Source organism: Hoplias malabaricus, chromosome 12, assembly GCF_029633855.1.
Source record: "Hoplias malabaricus isolate fHopMal1 chromosome 12, fHopMal1.hap1, whole genome shotgun sequence".
Taxonomy (NCBI): domain Eukaryota; kingdom Metazoa; phylum Chordata; class Actinopteri; order Characiformes; family Erythrinidae; genus Hoplias; species Hoplias malabaricus.
The window spans coordinates 33,988,048-34,007,977 of record NC_089811.1 but is presented as its reverse complement, the minus strand read 5'-3'; the positions used below and the strand labels follow the sequence as shown (position 1 = coordinate 34,007,977).

The 19,930-nt window shown below is 39.5% G+C and overlaps 1 protein-coding gene across 4 annotated transcripts in view; it reads left to right on the top strand.

Moving 5' to 3' along the window:
• LOC136710622 (bromodomain adjacent to zinc finger domain protein 2B) overlaps positions 1–19,930 on the top strand; it is a 72,088-nt gene that overhangs the window by 45,364 nt on the left and 6,794 nt on the right. For 2 of the 4 annotated variants that reach the window (XM_066686326.1, XM_066686324.1), the window contains exons 7-29: positions 676–888; positions 3,126–3,773; positions 4,689–5,220; positions 7,492–7,788; positions 7,877–7,937; positions 8,653–8,761; positions 8,888–8,989; positions 9,947–10,172; positions 10,539–10,631; positions 11,302–11,363; positions 11,746–11,811; positions 12,935–13,000; positions 13,119–13,163; positions 13,394–13,420; positions 14,234–14,299; positions 14,650–14,790; positions 15,516–15,767; positions 16,081–16,304; positions 16,404–16,478; positions 16,655–16,886; positions 17,081–17,143; positions 18,104–18,248; positions 18,380–19,125. In XM_066686326.1, coding sequence (XP_066542423.1) covers positions 676–888; positions 3,126–3,773; positions 4,689–5,220; positions 7,492–7,788; positions 7,877–7,937; positions 8,653–8,761; positions 8,888–8,989; positions 9,947–10,172; positions 10,539–10,631; positions 11,302–11,363; positions 11,746–11,811; positions 12,935–13,000; positions 13,119–13,163; positions 13,394–13,420; positions 14,234–14,299; positions 14,650–14,790; positions 15,516–15,767; positions 16,081–16,304; positions 16,404–16,478; positions 16,655–16,886; positions 17,081–17,143; positions 18,104–18,248; positions 18,380–19,125 — 4,491 coding nt within the window. The remainder of the gene's footprint in view (positions 1–675; positions 889–3,125; positions 3,774–4,688; positions 5,221–7,491; positions 7,789–7,876; positions 7,938–8,652; positions 8,762–8,887; positions 8,990–9,946; positions 10,173–10,538; positions 10,632–11,301; positions 11,364–11,745; positions 11,812–12,934; positions 13,001–13,118; positions 13,164–13,393; positions 13,421–14,233; positions 14,300–14,649; positions 14,791–15,515; positions 15,768–16,080; positions 16,305–16,403; positions 16,479–16,654; positions 16,887–17,080; positions 17,144–18,103; positions 18,249–18,379; positions 19,126–19,930) is intronic. The other 2 variants (XM_066686327.1, XM_066686325.1) reach the window with 1 other exon arrangement.

Sequence of the window (19,930 nt, the reverse complement as noted above, 5' to 3'; positions counted from 1 at the left end):
CTATTTATTCAGGCTTTGAATGTAATGGATCAGAGAGCAGTGAGATGGTTCCACTGTGAAAATTCATTCAATGTGAAATTCAAAATGAAATTTACTGATAATTTAGCTCAAGAAAAACAACTGGAGTGAAAACAAGGGGAGCATTAGCAGAAACTGTATGGTTTAAACCATAACTTTGTTTTTATTTTTGCTAAGGTCAGCCTTAGATGTTTTATGTATTCTAAAAGATCAGTTAACATGACCAATTTCCAAACTTTATCCTTTAGAATGAAACTTTTGTTTTCACAATCAGAAAACATACCAAAAGAAAAACACTCTAAATTCGGCCCCTTTAAGCTTGACATTTTTGGTTATGAAGACTTATCAACACTGCTATATGGTATAAATATTGTAACTTAAAGAAGCTGTAACTTCTTTAATTTTCTTTTTTTAATAAACATAATATTACGTAGTGCAAAGGTGAGTGTTTGGTAGTGTGCTGCAGAGAGTTTCCACATACTGGCTGTCATAAAAATCTGCCAGTTGTTCTATTTATGGAGGATTACTATGATAGGTTTGCTGGGAGCATAGTTCAGATTGACGGATGAGGTTTGTGTGTGCGCACGCATACATATGGGGGGTGGATGAGGTTTGTGTGTATGGGCTCATATTGATTGACATTCCTCTCCATGACAGAAACTCTGTAAGACAATGGTAGAAATTTCCAGTAACAGTGATAGCCGGTCGGGATGCAGCTCTGACAGCTCCAGCGACACACTCAGCAGCTTGGACTCAGCCGATCTGGAGGAAGATGATGATGAGGATGAAGAAGATGAGGATGGAAATCTGAGCATGGCCAGTGAAGACTCAGACTCTGAGCCCGAGCAAAGAGTGAAGAGGAAGGCTAAGGTGATTGAGTCTTCTTTGCATTATCATCCAAAACTACCAGGAATCCATAAGGGTGGAGTGGTGATGTTGCTCTATAATTTGAAAGATACCTAGTAGAATGCGTGTGGGGTTGTTTTTATTATTAGTTTTATTTATTATTATTTGAGTTTCCTGAGAATCTTTTTCTAAAGCTAAAGTCGTGAAATGTCAGGGCAGGTTACTGTGGAGTATGGCGCACTGACAGTGTGTTTATGTAGGTTTTAGATGAGTCAGACCACTCCATTTAATAGAGAGATCAGTTAATGGTGGGCTCATTGATAACCTTTGATATGTCTGAGGGAGTGAGAAAGGGAGAGCAAATAGCAGTGAAAAAGATGGAAAAATGCTTTAAGAAATTATCAATTCAGTTGCAGCAATTTTGGAATGTTGTGTAATAAAATATAAGGCACATAGAGAAGCTTAATGGTATACTTGGGTAAATCTTGGGTACATCTCTGAGATAATGTAGCAAGAATTATAAAATACTGAGTAACCTACTGTAAAGCAATAAAAAGCTAGAATCTGAGATATACAGTACCCATCAAAAGTTTGGACACATTCTCATAAGTCATTGGTGGAATAGGGCTATTCACTGTGTAGAACTGTGTACCAGCCCTAATTCTGCACTGGGTGTCCTTTGTTTTGGGCCATTTTCCACATATTGTGAATGTACAGTACTAGTCAAAAGTTTGGACATCATCTCATTCAATGGTCTTTCTTTGTTTTGTATTATTTTCTACATTGTAAATGAATATGGAAGACATTAAAACTATGAAGAAACACATACGGAATTATGTAGTAAACCAGAAAATGAACCAGAATATGTTTTATATTTTTGATTCTTTAAAGTAGCCACTTTTTGCTTTGATGACAGCTTTGTACACTCTTGGCGTTCTCTCAGTCGTCTTCATGAGGTCATCACCTGGAATGGTTTTCAGTGAACATCTGTGGCCTTGTCAAGAGTTAATTTGTAGAACTGCTCACCACCTTAATGTGTTTGAGACCATAACATAAGGTTGTGCAGAGGTAGGGCTGGTACACAGTCCTCTACAGTGAATAGTCCTATTCCACCAACAACTAATGAGAAGATGTGTCCAAACTTTTGATTGGTGCTGTATTTATATTTATATTAATTCATTCCGTCATTCACATACACATTCATTAACTCAGACTAGGACCAGTTTTTAGAGTAAATGGTCTGAGGAAAGTACAGATATGGGATTTGATCAGAGGAGTTCATGTTTCAGTTTCTTTTCATGAAAAATGAACAGTGTGTTTTCTGTGCTAGTAATGAAATGGACTCTGAACTCTTATGTTATTGGGGTGCATAATTGACCATGGCAAGATTGACTTGTATATGTGATAAATTTCCATTGAGGTGAAGGAAAACATTGGCAAATTAGAGACATATGCTGCTATCAAGATGACATTATTTCCTTAGAAGTTGATTGTAATTTCAGCAAGTCAATGCTCTGCCTCATTCGCTATGTATGTGCTTGACCGACCTGCCTGTAGTCCAGATATCTCTCCTAAGGTGCCTTGTGATGAGGATAATCAGGCAGAAGAGACCATGGATTGAGCAGCTGAAGTCTTGTATCGAGCCAGTATGAGGCAAAAACTCCATTTGCAAAACTACAACAATTTGTCTCCTCAGTTCTCAAACGATTAAACATTGTAGTTTAAAGGAAAGGTGGTGCAACATAGTGGTAAACATGTTTCTATCCCAACTTTTTTGCAGTTGCAGGCTTCAAATTTTAAATGTAAATATACACACAAAATACAATACATTTTGTCAGTGAAAAAAGTTTTTTCTTTTTTTGATTTGTCAGATAACTAAAGCTGCAAGAGAATGAACAAATCACAGATTTTTTTTTATTGAATTTTATACAATTCTTCCAACTCTTCTGGAAGTGTGTATGTGTATGTGTGTGTGTGTGTGTGTGTGTGTATATATATATATATATATATATATATATATATATATATATATATTTAATTTAATTTAATTTAATTTAAAATGATCCAACAAATAGAAACTGTAACATCCTATTGGAACACACACCAGAATTTAAAGGATGAATTGATTCCTCAACTGCTTTTCTGATGAATCAAGGTTAAATCAAATCCTTGAGGTCAGAAGGAAAGGTATGACGTCTCTAGTCTGTAATAACTGCAGTTTGCAGTTTGAATGACTGTCCTTGTGCCTTCTTTCCCCTTAGGCCTCAGAGACAGAACGAGTAATGGATAGATTTGCTGCAGCAGCAGAATTTGGATTTTTGGACACTCAGAGCAGCCTACTCTCTTCTTCTTTCCCCAAGCAGCCCTCCTCCCAACCACTGCCACTCTCTCAGGCCAGTCCCCTGCTCTTTCAGAACTCCAGGCTCAGAGCGGAGGCCAGTAAACAAACTAGCGTTATACAGGCTACGGGACTGGTGGCCAGGTCCAAGCCCCTTCCTCTCATCAGTCAACCCAGCCAAGACCAAGGCGCATCCTCTATGCCGCAAGCTCCTTCCCCAAAACCTCTGTGTCTTACTTTGTCCCCTAAACCTCCCCCTCTTGCCTCTTCTCCAAAGAACCTGTCGTTTTCATCTTCCCCCAAACCTCTTTCCCTTTCCCCAAAGAATCGCTCTGCCTCTCCAGCTCCAAAACCACTTTCTCTCTCCATCTCCCCAAAGCATTCCTCTCTTTCCTCCTCTCCCAAACCCTCCATTCTCTCTCCCTCTCACAGACCCAAAAATGTGGCCTCCTCTCCCAGGCCCCAGTCTCCCAAACCCCACTCCATACTATCTGAAAGCCTGAAGACGGCAAGCAGAAGTTCCTCAAACAGGCCCCCACAGCATGCAAATGATTTTGCTCATCTGAAAAAGGTGCTTGCATTTCTCCTTTCTCTTCATTACACACTTGAAGAGCAGCACTTATTACCAGTCTCAGGATTCACGCTATACCAGAGGTTTCTTAAGTTCTGTGTAGATTGTGTCACAGAATCCAATGTATCCAAGTCACTGTTGCATTACTTCTGGGACATTGTGTAGGACATGTAATGTCAGGATACAGAAAACAGAATACAATGTTGTTGTAATGTTGTATGCACTAAGTGTAGTATAAGCTAATATACTACAAATATTATCCCTTACCCATATCCACCTTTGTTAACAGTTCAGCATAAAGCTGGATTTATTATACTTTTCATAGGTTGTAATATACATGAGTCATTTGTTTTGTGACTAGTAGCATTGAAAAGGTCATTGTGTGTGTGTGTTTGTGTGTGTGTATATGAGAGAGAGAGATACAGCCTGTCAATGTAGCCCGCTGTCCATGACTGACAGCGACAGCACTGTTACCTTGCTGCAAACACTGCTATTGCCATCAAACAGACAACCAATTAACTGTGTTGTGGGTTTGGAAGCTGGTATCAGAGCAGGGTGAAGGCTTTACCCATTATAACTATTGTAATTACAATGACCTGTTTTAGCGCCGTAGACTCTTAATTATACTATGATGGATGTGGTACCATATGCTTTTGCGTAGAAGGGCAATACAGTCAGTAAGCACTTTAAATAGAAACTATTAAATGTTTATTATAATAACTGTTCTTCTCTAATGTATATATTCATGAACAGTAGTTTTTCATTTTATGCTAATAGCTTTAGCCATTAGAAGAAAATGGCTCATTATTATACTGCCTCTCTAGTTTAAATACAGTAAATATAAAATCACTAACAATTATAAAGCAATTATTGTTTTGTTAATTGTACTTGATTCTGTCTCTCTGGGTCTTTCAGGAATCATTCAGAATTGCTTTCCCCCTACAACTGAGGGACCATCAGGAAGCGAATAAACCCCTAAAGAAAAGCACTCAGCATCACCCCAACCTGCTTTTCCCCTCCACTCTGCTGGAGAGCCCCCATCCTAATGGGGTCATTGAGACTGCTGTACAGGATGCCCCACTGGACCTCATCACCAAACCTCGCTCTCAAAGTTCAAAAACACCTGAAAAGCCTTCACAGGCAGCTGCCAATCCCTGTTTCAATGCCCCCATCAACTTGACCACTGGAACCAGAGAAAATGTCTCTGGACTCATCAGTCAAAACCAGGCTTTCACTTCACACAGACTGAACTCAAGAGCAGCACAGAGAAAGGCCTCCAGGCCTGTGCACAGGTCAGGACCACACAGCCACCTGCTCCAGTCTCTGGTGGAAGTTGTCAGAGGAACTGAGTCAGACATTACCAGCAGCAAAGACTCAGATGACTCTGAAGTGGATGAAGATGAGGCAGAGGATGAAGATGACAAGGATTCAGATGAAAGTCTAACAGGTAATCTCAAAATGGAATGGAAAACATGTAATTTATACAAGTGAGGCATATTAATGTTTATTCCTTTATTTTGTTTTATATTTATCCATCATTATAGATTACAATGTGTCAGACTGTCTCAGAAATCTGAATATTACTTCTGTTGACTTAAAAGGGAGCTCCAGTGATATTCAAATCAAATAAAATTTATTTGTATAGCACTTTTTACAAATGATTTTGTCACAAAGCAGCTTCACTGAATTCCAGCAAAGAGTTTTGACATGAAATGTAAAAATGTAAAGAATGTAAAAATCTGCCTTTATCTACAGGGGAGCTTTAACTACCAAAAGCTACATTACATAAATGAGTTTTTAACCTAGATTTGAAGATTGCGATTGTGTCTGGATCCCGAACATTTTTTGGAAGATCATTCCAGAGTTGGGGGGCTTTATAAGAAAAAGCCTTTCCTCCAGCTGAGGCTTTCTGAATTCTGGGAACTTTTAAAAATCCAGTACTCTGTGATCTGAGCAGTTGTGGTGGCTTATAATAGGAAATTAGAAATAGAAATGATATCTTGAAGGTATTCAGGAGCGAGCTCATGTAGGGCTTTATACGTTAATAACAGAATATTGTAATAGATACGGAATTTAACAGGCAGCCAATGTCATGAGAGAACTGTGCTGGTGCATCATGACAGTAGTGCGTTACAGTAGTCTAGCCTTGCAGTAATAAAGGCGTGTACTAATGTTTCTGCGTCATGCAGTGATACGGCATTTCTTATCTTGGCAATGTTGTGAAGATGTGCGGGGAAAAAAAAAGCTGTCCTAGTGATGCTGCCTATGTGTTAATCGAATGATAAATCCAGGTCAATTATGAGGCCAATATTTTTTTTGCTGCTGAACCAGGGATAACTGGAAAGTCAGCAAGATTTTAAATTAAAGCCTAGAATTTATTTCTTGCCACATTTGGACCCAGAAACAGAACCTCTGTTTTTTTTACTGTTTAGAAGGAGGAACTTAAGCAACATCCAGCCTTTCACGCCTTTTACACAGTCCTCCATTTTCTTTAATCGGTGTTTGTCATCATGCTTGGCTGATATGTACAATTGGGTGTCGTCTGCGTAAGAGTGAAAGTTAATGTCATGGTTTCTTATAACTGTGCTTAGCGTTGACATGTATAATATAAATAATATTTGTCCAAAAATAGAGCCTTGCAGAATTTTACTTTAGAATAATTGGAAGACAAATCATTTACCTTTACAAACTTTGAATTACATGATAGCTGTATTTGCTGTGAATCTTGTGTGGAGTAGATTATGGCCACTCCCACCTGCAAAATCTAGAGTCACTCATACATGTGCTTGCATGCAAAAAAAAAAAAAAAAAAACTAGCATCAAACCCCCCACCCCACCACCGTCAAAGCCACTTGCTTTTAATGTCTCTGGTGTTGTTATCTGTCCTGCCTTGTTTAAGACATGCAAAGTGAGCTATGGTTGGTTGACTTGCAAACTTGAAAACATGTATGTGTATGTGTGTGTGTGTATGCTAGAGAGAGAGAGAGAGAGAGAGAGAAGTAGCCTAAAATCTTCTGATTGGACGGTCTGACTGTAGAGCTACCATTATTGGTCGATAATCTTCTTGTAAACATTTAATTGGTCATTCTGCAAGTCAGTAGTTCTTGTTTACGTCAGGCAAAGCTCATGAACCCACCCTCATCTCGAGCAGCTATGCCGAAACGTAAATGTAAGTTCTCGGTTTAATTAAAAAAGAAATTCCCATGTTTTCCCATGTGTAATAAAGGTGTAAAGGACCTAAAAGCACACATAGGTTCAGTTAAGCATAAAACAGAAGTGAGGGGCGAGAGCTCATTACCCCGCCCCCCCAACCCCCCCAGAGCATGTCCTCTTTTTCACCATCTCAGATCTGGTCACCCTAATTGAGACTGCTGGAGCCGCCACTGGTAAACAACAAAAGTACCCGATTGTTCATGGCCGCAGGTTATTGGCTTGTTTGCCTGTTGTGACGGCAGGCATTGCGAATTTGATCCCGTCGCAATTTATTACACAGATCACAGAGCACTTGAGGACAAGACCTGCCTTGTGTGGACATTTAGTGTGTTCCAAACTATTCCTTTACTCAAGTGAGAGTGCTGATGATTAAATATTCTTAAGTGTTTGGAATTAACTTTAGATTGGCATTAATTTGTCTTAAATTGTGTCAAAGTTAACATCTGAAATTGCTGATAATGTTATGTTTTAAAAAAATATCTTACTTCTGTATCCTTTTCTAAAGACTCTGGCAGTAATCTGGACAGTGACTCTGATGACGATGATGATGAGGAAGAAGACGAGGATAATAAAGATGAGGAAATAGATACTGATACAGAGAATGAGAGAACGCCAGTCAAACTCACTAAAAGCACAGCCTCCTTGAATGACAGCAGTTCCAGCACCATCACCAGCTCGGCCTCCCTCAATCTACAAATCCATAATCTTCCAGTTATGTCTGTGCCCACTGTTGTAGCCAGCTCTGGCACTCCAGTCTATCCCAGCACCCCATCCTCATTGTACAGTCTGCCCACACCTCCAGGTACAAAAGTACAAATCTGTAATGACTTTGCTTTTGTTCGGATAGAAATTGATTGCATTTTCGCATACTGATGACTGTTTGCTTTCAGGCTCAAGAAAGAGAAGGAGAGTGACAGATGAAAGGGCACTGCGTAGGCCACTTGAATATGGGTAAGAGACCAGATTAGTGTAAAGGAGCTGAAGTGTGGGTAAACATGGATAAGAAGTCTCTCCACTCAGTGTGGAAGTAATCAGAGCACCTTTTTGGATGATTTTTGAACTAATCATGGCAAGGTCGCACCAAGACAAAGTTAGAGAATCCGTGGCAACTGATGATAACCGTTAGCAAAAAGGGGAGCATAGAAAAGAGGAGGAAATCAATGCTGAAGAGGCTAGTATTAAATTTGAAAAAGAAAAGGAGGGGAGGTGGGAAGGCTGCAAGCTCTATTGTCTCAGTCCATGCTCCACTGAATTCTTACTCAGGCTTGCTTGACTAAAGTCATGGCACATGTCCAGAGGTGGACAGAAGAGAACAGTGCTCTTTCTGGCCTCTGCCCTTCATCCATTCACCAATTCATCCATCCATGGTCCAATCCATGCTGATGGTGTCTGCCGGCACAGAGATGCAGTGACTGCAGGTCTCTGGAGTATCCCTTTGTGTGTCACAGCTGGTCGAACCTGCAGAGCCTCATTTAAATAACTGGCCAGGTTCCGATGCTGGGCTCCAGTAACTGAGATTGACACAGAAAGATAATTTGTTAAGGTAGAAGAGTCATTCTCAGTAGTTTAATTACAATGTTAGATGACAAATGCAATTTCTCTCTATATAAGAGTAATGGCTTTGTTCCGTTTCTTCTGATGTCCTCACACCTCCATTTCTTTCCAGGTGGCAGAGAGAGACCCGCATCCGGATTGTCTGTGGGAGGATTCAAGGGGAAGTTGCCTACTATGCCCCCTGTGGCAAAAAGCTCAAGCAGTACCCAGATGTCATGAAGGTAAAGATCAATCCTGCTGGTCGTTTCCTCATTTCTTAACGAGTTTGAAATTTGTAAAAACATGCGCTAGAAATGATTATAAGCCTTTAACCTGACTGTTGCTTACTTTCTTTTTGTATTTTGTAGTATCTTGCAAGAAATGGAATAAGTGACATCACACGTGATCATTTTAGCTTCAGTGCTAAAATAAGGGTTGGGGACTTCTATGAAGCCAGAGAAGGACAAGAGGTGACTTCTTAAATATGGCATATTAATTAATATTTTATTAAATATTAGTAAATATTATTAATAATAATTGTGTAGTAAAATCACTCACAATAAAAAACATGCTGATTTAGTTCATGGGAAATGTTCTTTTGTAATGTTGTATTTTGTATGTGACAGTTAAAGGGGACTTAAGCAACAATTTAGCAGTTGGTGAACATTTCTGAAATAGCAACAATGAACAGGAAACACATAGAGAACCGCTTAACCGAAAAGACAGAAAGCACCATCATAACCTTTAGGGTGTTTTGTAATTAATGACTCTTTCGGCATCAGTGATAGTTTTAGAGAGTCCTTATGGAACTTGTTTTATATATATATATATAACATAACATAATTCAATTTAGGACATTTATTTCTAAATCAGATCAACAGTATTCAGCTGAAATTCAGTGAGGTCCAGTGGGTTCAAAACTCAAGATTTGTACTTATTCCTCGGTGGCACATGACATTGATTCATTTCCCTGTTTTAGAACTAGCTGCAGTAAGAATGAACATACACTGATCCATTTATTCATCTTAAAAATGTTATTATTTGCCATCAACTTTCCATATTTTGGAGCAAGTTGTTCTTTCACCACTTTCTGGCTCTGTTTTGTGAAATGTACATTGTACAAATGCAGGGTAAAGAGTCAAAGTGATAGGCAAAGTTGAGAATAGCTGTTGCCATATTAACTAGATTAGCTGTGTCTGGGGTCTATTACCATGACTGTCCAAAAATATATATCACTGCTTCATGAACATATTTAAAGCGTTTAGCTCTGCAATTAAAGACTGCTGGAACTAAGGAAACTGTCACTAGGAGTTTATTGTTTACAATTATTAATTTTATTGAAAACAGCACTGCTGAAAGTATTTGTTTGTGGGAGGTTACTAGTTTTCTATGTACTGATTGGCTGCTTATGTGCTGCTGATTTCCAGGGCTTACAGTGGTGCTTGCTGAATGAGGATGAGGTATTTTCCCGTGTCCTAGCCATGGAGGGTCGGAGAGGCCGACCAAAGAGCCTGGAGCTCCAGTGTTCAGCTGAAGCCTCTGGTGGTGACACCGTCCAATCTTGCCACAGGAAAACAAAGCCCCATAACTTGGGGGAAGCCGAAGCTTCTAGTGCTGCAGATGCTAAACTACTGCGCAAGCTGGAAGCCCAGGGTGAGATTATTCCTCCAATTAGCCCCTATTTCATTTAAATCCGCACCATATTTTTAAAAAAGGGAGAGGATATGGCTGTATTGTATCCTTTGGCAAGCTGTTTATATACATTACACTAGAATAATCTAAGACTATGCCACAAACACGGTAGCTTCTACCTTCTTAAATCCTGATATTTCTTTCAAATTTTATTTTAAAATATTACAGATCAGGAATGTATTACAGCACTTTAGACCAGAACAATTTGGCCCATTGGGCGAAAGCAGGAAGGATGTTGGATTATTTCCATTTGTTAGCTTTTTTTAGTTGTGATAGGCACAGATCAAATGAATAATCACCCTCCACTTCCTGTTTCCTCTGGGTCAGAGATTGCACGGCAGGCTGCTCAGATAAAGCTGATGCGAAAACTGGAGAAGCAGGCACTTGCAAAAGCTGCTAAAGAAGCCAAGAGACAGCAAGGTAAAACCATTATGCGCTGCACACATAGGATACAGTTCTGTTTGGAAGGACTGACTTGAATGGCTAGTAAATATATGTCATTTTAGAGTGTAAAGTTGCAGAAATCCTGCAGCCTATGTGAACTACCCACCACACACATAAAACCCAATTCCTGTCTGGAACCTGGAATTTTGTGAGGTAATGTGGTCAAATTTGAAGGTTTAACAATATGACTGATGCTATTGCACACTATATCCAGTCATTAAATCAAACCTGAAGTTTCTTTGTATCACCATATTGTTTCTGTACAAAGAAAAACACACATCTTTGAAATAGTAACTTTATAGAATGACAAACCTTCTTATCTTTCAGTAGAAGGTAATGTAAAAAGCATATCTATTGGTTTAATCACTTACCTCTGAGAGATAATCTGTAGTCCCTGCAACTGACGAGTGCCAAAGGTGGCTCTAGTGTTCCAGGCTTAACGTTTTGCATTATACAGTATAACAGTATGCAGTATCCAGTCATAACTGTAGTTTGACCATACTAATTCCAGTAAATATATAAAAATTGCTAGTGCAAAATAATGAACTTTTATATCTGGCAGCTTCATTCTTAAACAGAAGTTTAGAAAGTGTAGTTCCAAGTTGATTTTTGTAGCTGTAGCCCTGTGCTTGTGTTGTCATTTCAGCCTTGCTGGCAGCAGAGGAGAAGCGGAAACATAAGGAGCAGCTGAAAATATTAAAGCAGCAGGTACAGACTCTACCGTCTTTTCTACCACAGTGATATACATAACATTCACATACCTCTCACCTTTTCTCAGAGAAAACCTCTTATTTTTCCTTCTGCAGTTATCAAGGCTAATATTCCAGTTGCTATTAATGGGGCTTTAGCATGAAGTTAAAATTTGTTGGAACACTGACAGACAGATCAATGAAAAAGAATGTTTATAATATAAATGTTTGTATGTATTAGAACTTACACTTAAGTTTAACATTTAAAAATGAGAAGCAAGTGTATGTGTTTTTCTTGACACTTAATGAAATCAATTTTACTCTTGTCCTTACTCTCATTGTTTTTCATGCTGTGCTTTCTCTCCTCGTCTCCCTTGGCTACTTGCCGTCTTCTCTGTCAGGAGAAGATCAGGAGAATTCAACAGATCCGCATGGAGAAGGAGCTTCGAGCTCAGCAGATACTCGAGGTAAAAAAGAAACACATTTCTAAAGAGCTCTGAGGATGATAAATATATAGCTCTAAGAAATTAGTTATTTAATGGCACAGTCTTTAAAGGTCTAGGTTCTGAAAATAGGTTGATTATGGCACATGATTTTTAGCCGTAAAATGTACAAAGATCTGGCTCTCATTCGTTCAGTTTTCCTCAACCTGGCAACTTGCAGGAACTTGGCGCCAGGAAAGGAGGTCAAGAGGGGCAAACAACTTTCTCCAGTGTTTTGGATTTGGACAGTGGTAGCCATTTTAAACACTAGCTGTCAGTATTACTGATTTCTCCTTTAATATTTGAGGGCTGAAGGCTATTCCAGTGCTGAGGGGAAAGTAGTTTACTCTGTCATAGTTTTATCTTTCTAAATATTTGTCAGCTCTAAGTGGGAAAAATTAACACACTAATTAATTTAGTCTTAAACCAGTAACGTCAGCTACAACACTTCACATAACTGAAATAGACATTGCAAGCACACATCTGTGCCCATGTGTCTGCAGTTTTGTTGCTTTTAGTCTTGAAGCGGTTACGCTTGGTCAGCGAACCTTAACAGGCTTTTTCATAGCATGTAATTACATATTTAAATGTAAACTTAATTATTCTTTCTTGGTTTTGCCTCTCTAAATCTCTTGGAGTGTTTTGCCATTTTCAAGTTAATGGGATCAAAGAATGATTGGCTTCTGATCTGCTGGAGTACATGCTTCTATTATTAAACAGCCATTTCCACATAAGAGGTTCAGTTCACTTGGCCTTCCCTCACCCAGCCCACTCTTTGGCCCTCTCTCTCTCTCCTTCTTTTTATGACAAAAGATTGTAGTTAGTTTCAAAATTTCCCACAAATGCTTATTGTGAAATAAGTGTCTCTCACCAAAAATCCACATCCCACATTCTGTGATTGTGTAGTGGGTGGTGAATCAGTGCTAAAACTCTTGTTTTGACAACTGGCAGTCATGTGCTCCAGGCCTGTTCAGATAGAGTTCTCAGAGAAATTATTTATGCATAAAAGCATATGTTAGGCATAAATAATGATGTTGGATTTGCGCTTACTCTTTAATATTTTAGTTTAATATGTAAACAACTCCCCATCTTTTTTATGCATTTGTAGGCAAAGAGGAAAAAGAAGGAAGAGGCTGCTAATGCAAAAATATTGGAAGCTGAAAAACGAATAAAGGTGTGCTCATAACATTTCATTCCGTTCTCTGTTGTTTTCACTCTACGTATGTCAAGTATTCGAAACGGTGGCTCATATTCTCTTTGGGTAAATATATTTACCTGTGTTGTCTATATAGGAGAAGGAACTGCGCAGACAGCAGGCCATGATTTTGAAGCATCAGGTATGCATCATCGTCCTCAAAATGCAACTCATTCTCCAGTAATTCAGCTTCTGTCTGCTGGAAAAGGCTCTGAATCAGAAAATCTTTAGAATTTTTCATTCACCTTTCATTACCCTTACTCTGTAAATGTTTTAGGTACTGCTCGCTTGGGGAATTGCTTCTGAAAGTGGTTTACTCAACTGTAATTTTGTTTTCTTCTTTCTTAATCCTTTGCCAACTCTTTCTGGCAGGAGTTGGAGAGGCATAGACTAGATATGGTATGGGTATGTTTACTTTTGTACATCTGCTACCATGTTGTGACTTGGTCTTGATGTGGTGGTCTATCGTGTTGTGTACGCAGGCTGCTGTCACGCCTATATTTTCTTTGCATGGCTCTCAATACAACACATTGTATACATAGTATGCAAGCACAAAATGACAAGCTAGCATGTTCGAGACTCCTTTGTAGTGATCAGTACATATATTAACTGATCAGCACTGGTGAAAGCAGTGATCCCAAAATTTTACCTAGCCATTGCAAACAATGGTGTGTAAGAGTTTACCGGCCGAGATTCTCCCATTAAATCACCTATTAATGTTTTTCTGACTTGATTACGTGACTGCATCTTGTTGAATGTGTTTGAGATGAATGTGGAAGTGTGCAAGTATTTTCAGCAGATGATTCTTTCTCTTCTTGCTCCCCTGTTCAGCTTGCTGTGCTCTAAATGCCAGTGCTTAGTTGCTTCAAAATTAATAAAACTTAAGTTAATAAATAAACCTGAACTAAACACAGCTCCTTTTTCATTTTTAGTGGCACGCACTGACAAACTGACAGTACTGGCTTTTTAGATAATGACTGATTTTTATCAATCAGCAGTACTGACTTTAACCATGCACTGCAATTCGTGTATAGCATCTGCCTGCTGACTTTTTTCTTTCTGTTTGGTCGACTTGATTTTGCTTTCTTAAGCTTGACTAAATTTCAAATGATGACATTTTGTTTTTCTAATGTTATTTTCTTGCCCCAAGGTCAACCCACACTGGCTAACTATTGTTTCCCTTTTTTCTATCTCTCTGCGTGTTTGTTTTAGGAGCGGGAGAGACGAAGACAGCACATGCTGCTGATGAAAGCCATGGAGGCTCGGAAGAGAGCAGAGGTGTGCATGAATATATCTACTGCTTTATTTTTGTTATTAGCCACATGCAAACTTGTTTAAGAAGGTGATATTTCTTGTGCTTTTTTCTATATGTGCGACATACCAATTACCAATTTCTCTTATGTATTCCTACCTCACATCATCTCTATAGCGGTTAATGCATATCTCTCTCTCTCTCTCTCTCTCTCTCTCTCTCTCTCTCACCTCTCTCTCTCTGTCTCTCACTCACTTTATTCGGTTCTTGTGAATAAAACTGTGAATACATCATTTGGTACCTCCTGATGAACAGCCACAGCTCTGTGCTCTGGTCAATGCCACACACCGCTCACTCTTCTCTCCTGTGGTTATAGGAGAGAGAACGCCTGAAACAGGAAAAGAGAGATGAAAAACGTTTAAACAAAGAGCGCAAACTGGAGCTGAGGAGGCTGGAGCTGGAGATGGCTAAAGAGTTGAACAAGCCTAATGAAGACCTGTGTCTGGCAGATCAGAATGTAATTACTTCTCTCACCAGTGACAGAGGAAGAGGTTTATTCATCACCGATTCATAATGCCCACTTATCTGAAACACATAATACATTCCTCTGTTCTGTTATAAACATGTGTGAAGTTTCTATATAGTTTCCAGAAAACAAGATCATTTTAGTTTAGTTTTTTGCCTTAGTTCTTTATTACGTTATCATGAATTTATGCATATGAGACTGAGGGTTAGTGATACAGAGAGCATCACTGCCATCTTGTGGCTGTACGTTTCTTATATTTGTCAGTGGATTAGTGCCTACAAATACAATAAGATAAGTACAACATAAAGCAAAAGAACATCCAAATTATTGGCCTAAAGCACCAGGTATTCAAACCCCAAACCTTTACCACTTACATTCCTGTTGTTACAAAAAAGACATCAGCGTATTACACAGATATGAGACTAAATAAAAAGGCCAATTGTTATTATGAGATAGACGCACACCTTATTTAGTTGGTGGGTCATTCTCAAAGCTGCAGTGATGCTAACATTGTGGTGGTGTGTTTAGTGTTTGTTGCTTTGCTATGAGCCCTGAAACTGATATATGTTTTGTTAAATATAATGAAATAATTTTTTTATGACTTTCAAGCTCTCATGTAGCACAAAGCTAGTAGCTAATACTGTGTATTGTGGGTGTGTGCCTTAAAATGTGATTTTTTTTGTTTTTGTTCTTTTACACCATATCACCCTTTGTAGGCTCTGCCTGAACTGTCCCGTTTGCCAGGACTGCTGCTACCTGGTAGTTGTTTTGCAGACTGTCTAATGGTGATGCAGTTTCTACGCTGCTTTGGGAGGGTGCTGGGCTTGGACAGCTCTGAGCTCCCCACACTGCACATGCTGCAGGCTGGTCTTCTCAACTTGGACCCCAGTGCAGCTCAGCTGCAGAACCTGCTTGTGCACCTACTTTCTTCTGCAGTGTGTGACCCTGGCCTTCCCCCAGGACACAGAGTGAGAATAACACATGCTAACTCAAAACCACATGATTTCTGTCTTAGACAGTATGTTGCTGACTCACACAAACTGTTGCTTTTGTGATTTTGATTCTGTGTAAGCAGAGTGTACTACACGTGTCAAAACTGCTTTGAGCTGGTTCACTAGACACAAACATTCCTTCAATTAATTTATATTAGCAGTTTTTCTTAGTAAATGTGCTGGCTTTTCCCTCTTCTTTGTTTTTCTTCTGTTTTAGCAGAAATGTTAGAATTTTAGTTCTGCACTGTATTAATCTGAAATGTTCTGTCGTTTTGTATGTTTTATGAAGGCTAAAACTGCTCTTGGTGAGCACCTGTCCAGTGTAGCGATAAACAAAGAGAATGTGTCTGAGATCCTGCAGATCTACATGGCCGCTCACTGCAGTGATACTGAGCTGGTTCCGCTAATGAAGAGCCTGAAGACCAAAGCCTTCCAGGCCCACAGTCCTTCTCAGAAAGCTTCCATGCTTGCATTCTTGGTCAATGAGCTGGCCTGTAGCAAGAATGTAGTCACGTAAGCCCTGGAACCTTCTCATTTCTAAATAGAGTACTAGCAAAGTTGAATATTGATGTGATTTTCAATTACTTTCCTTGATCTTCATGTTTCATGCAGTGAAATTGACAAGAATATTGACTACATGACAAATCTACGGCGAGAAAAATGGGTCATTGAGGGCAGCCTTCGCAAGTGAGCAGCCTATTGTGAAATAGTTCTCCTAGTGATTGATAACAAATACTGATCTACTGTAGAAATTTGACAAGATGGCCATTAAGAATAAAGTGTTTGTGTGTGTGTGTGTGTGTGTGTGTGTGTGTGTGTGTGTGTGTGTGTGTGTGTGTGTGTGTGTGTGTGTGTGTGTGTAGGCTGAGAACTATTTACGCTAAGCGGACAGGGAAGCGTGAAAGCAGCGTAGGTGGTGAGGAGAACCATGCTCTGGGGACCCCCAGCTCTGGTTGCAAGCGTAAAAGGAAGACAGGAGAAAGCGAGGATGATGAGGATGAGGATGATGACAGTGATGACCAAGGAGATGAGGATGATGATGAAGAAGAAGAGGGACAAAAGAAAGGAAAGAAAACAGACACATTTGAGGAAGAGGTATGCAGGCACACAACTGGTGTCTTCACTCAGCATACTTGTAGAATCCAACTGTGTTTCCCTTTAGAACACTTTAGAAATAGTCCCTTTTTAAATGTGTCTAAATGATTAATAACTGAATTATGTTCTGTTATTAATCTGAAACATCAGTTTGAGAATTGAGTGCAATGTTAATCATTGATTGTGTTCTGCAGGATGATGGGGATCAAACAGCAAGTTTGGAGGAACTTGAGAGACAGATTGAAAAATTAACCAAGGTATCGGTTATTAGAATCATATTTGAGAAATGTAACTTGTCAAAACTGCAATATTTATTGTTCATGAAGGCAGCACTTAGCTGAATAAATGTATAATCATAACAATAATAATGGGTGGCATATTGTCACAATAAGTAGTGCCACTGTTACACAGCTCTGGGGTTGGGGGTTCTATGGTTGGATCGTGTTGCTGTCTGTGAGGTGTTCTCCATATATATTTGTCTTGGACTGGTATCCTGTAGAAGGCCACACTGGGATTTAAAAATTGACAGGCAGGCCGAGAGGTGGGGGTTTAATTAATTAAATTATTTAATTAATAATATAATTATGTGAACATTTATATGTGAATGTGATTTCGTAATGTATTTTTTAATTTTTATCTTTGTTTCTGCTTGGTGTATCACGGTCTAAACAAAACCAATACAGCGTTTAAAGCAGCACTTTTAACAAAAGTTAACAGTTTATGTGCGACGTCTTAAATCAGTCAAGTGGTTAGCTCACACTGGCGTGATCGGTGACTCCAGAGGGGTAGTAGCACTTAACTTAATGGCAAATGTGACAAATGAATATCTGTAGACCTAATGGACTCAGCTTTAGCAGAGGACAGTAATGTTTGGTGTGCGCCATCTAGTGGACATCTAGTGGATGAATGCAGGATATTACAGGAAAAGGGTGAAATGAATGTGGTTTTAGGACAATTTGTTTAATAAGGGCTGGATAAAACAGCCTAATGGTCTGTAGTTTTCCCACCAATGTTCTAGACCCACAGCAACCCTGACCACGATGAATCTGTTATAGAAAATAAGTGGTTAAATGAAAAATAATAAGCATAACGTGTGACTTATTGTACTTTTACTCCAGTTATAAATTGTTGTTTTATAAAGGATTACAGATCTCCTGCTTGGCCCTATAATGTAAAACAGTAGAGGATTGTAGTGATACCTATATTTTCTTCTATAGCAACAGACCCAAATACGGCGCAAACTTTTTGAGTCATCCCACTCGTTACGCTCCATGATGTTTGGACAGGACCGCTATAAGAGGCGCTACTGGGTTCTACCCCAGTGTGGAGGAGTGTTTGTTGAGGGCATGGAGAGCGGAGAGGGTAAGGCTCACATTAATGTTGTTTTTAATAAAATAGCCTCTTATGTCACTTATTAGTAAATTTTAATGTCTTTACAAAACATAGAAGTGATCACATGACTGGTGGTGATTCTCTTATGTTTGCTTGCTCAGGACCTGAGGAGCTTCAGAGAGAGAGGGAACGGTTGCAGAATTATCAGCACATTCAGGTGAAAGAGGAACCCGTGGAGGTGTCTGCTGATAAATCACACTGTGCCACCCCAGAGGTGAAGCATGAGGCACCCTCTCTGAACCCAAAGCTGGAGAAAGACTCACTTAACCTGTTCCTGCAGAAGCCAGGCTCTTTTTCCAAGCTCAGCAAACTGTTGGAAGTGGCTAAAATGTCTCCTGAGTCCAACAGCCACACACAAGTCTCCTTGTCTTCTGCTGCCCACTTGCCTACTAACACTCCAACTACATTACCAAACAGTGTTCCTTCCTCAAACCAGGATGTTAAATCTGAACACTCTGCTCCCCTCCTAAGCCCCACCTACCTTGGAAACCTGCAACAGCAGCTCCACAATGACCAAATCTACAGAGCTCTGACAGAGAAAAATGCCCACTGGTTCAGCCTCCTGCCACGCTCCCCTTGTGATAACTCATCTCTGGCAGCCAGTCACACCCCTCCGCACTCATCATCACCTCAGACTTGCAGTGCCAAAGCACAGTCTCCTATCAGCAGCAACAGCATCACAACCCAACCTCACTCCTCTCTCTCTTTAAACAATATCCACTCCTCCTCCAACATCAGGACCCAGTCTTCTTCCTGTCTCTCCCCCAGCACCAGCCAGCACACCACCTACTCTGCCAGTCCCTCCATCAATGCAGCAATCAGTAATTTATCATTAGCTGCACTGCAGGTTTGTATGTTGTCTTTTATGTTTGATTTTATTAAATGAGCTACAGTTCAAATCAAACAGCCAAACACCTATTTCAAATGAATCTAAAACACATGCATGTTGTCCTTTATTTATTTGAATACATTAGCTTCCATTTAATTTCCAATTTGGGAGCCTTGGCAGAATGAAAGTATCTGAAAACTCCTTTTCTGGAAAGGTTGGGAACTTGTGTAAAATGCACTAAAAACAAGAATCTGTGGTTTGTTAATTCTCTCTCACAAAAGCCCAGAGCAAAGATTTCCAGTGATTTCAGTGAATAGATTTTGACAAATGCAACACACATTGGCACAATGTGCTACAGAGACATGTTAACCACTGTTACATCCCCTCTCTTTTAATATACTTTTGAATCATTCGGGAACTGAGAATGCAAATTGTGGAACTTTTGCACATGTGGCTATTTTGCCCATCCTTGCTTTATACAAAACTGCTCAGACTTCAATCTGTGATTGCAGTTGTTTGTATTTTCTCTTCATGATGCGCCATAGGAAAACACATGGACTGCTGTCTACAAGCCATTCTATACTTGCGTACATAACGAGGCCTGGCGTTATCTTCCTGACATAACTTTGAAATTCCTGCGAAAGTGTATCATCTTCATGGCATCATATGTATCTCTAAATAAATAAGGTCAAAGCTTGAAGGTCACACACATTTAACAATTGTGTCCGGCTTTGCCTTACACAGACTTGATATTATTTGGAAACCATCTTTGTTTCCAAAGACTGAGGCTTTGGTAGATGCTGCTTTCATAACTTTTATATTC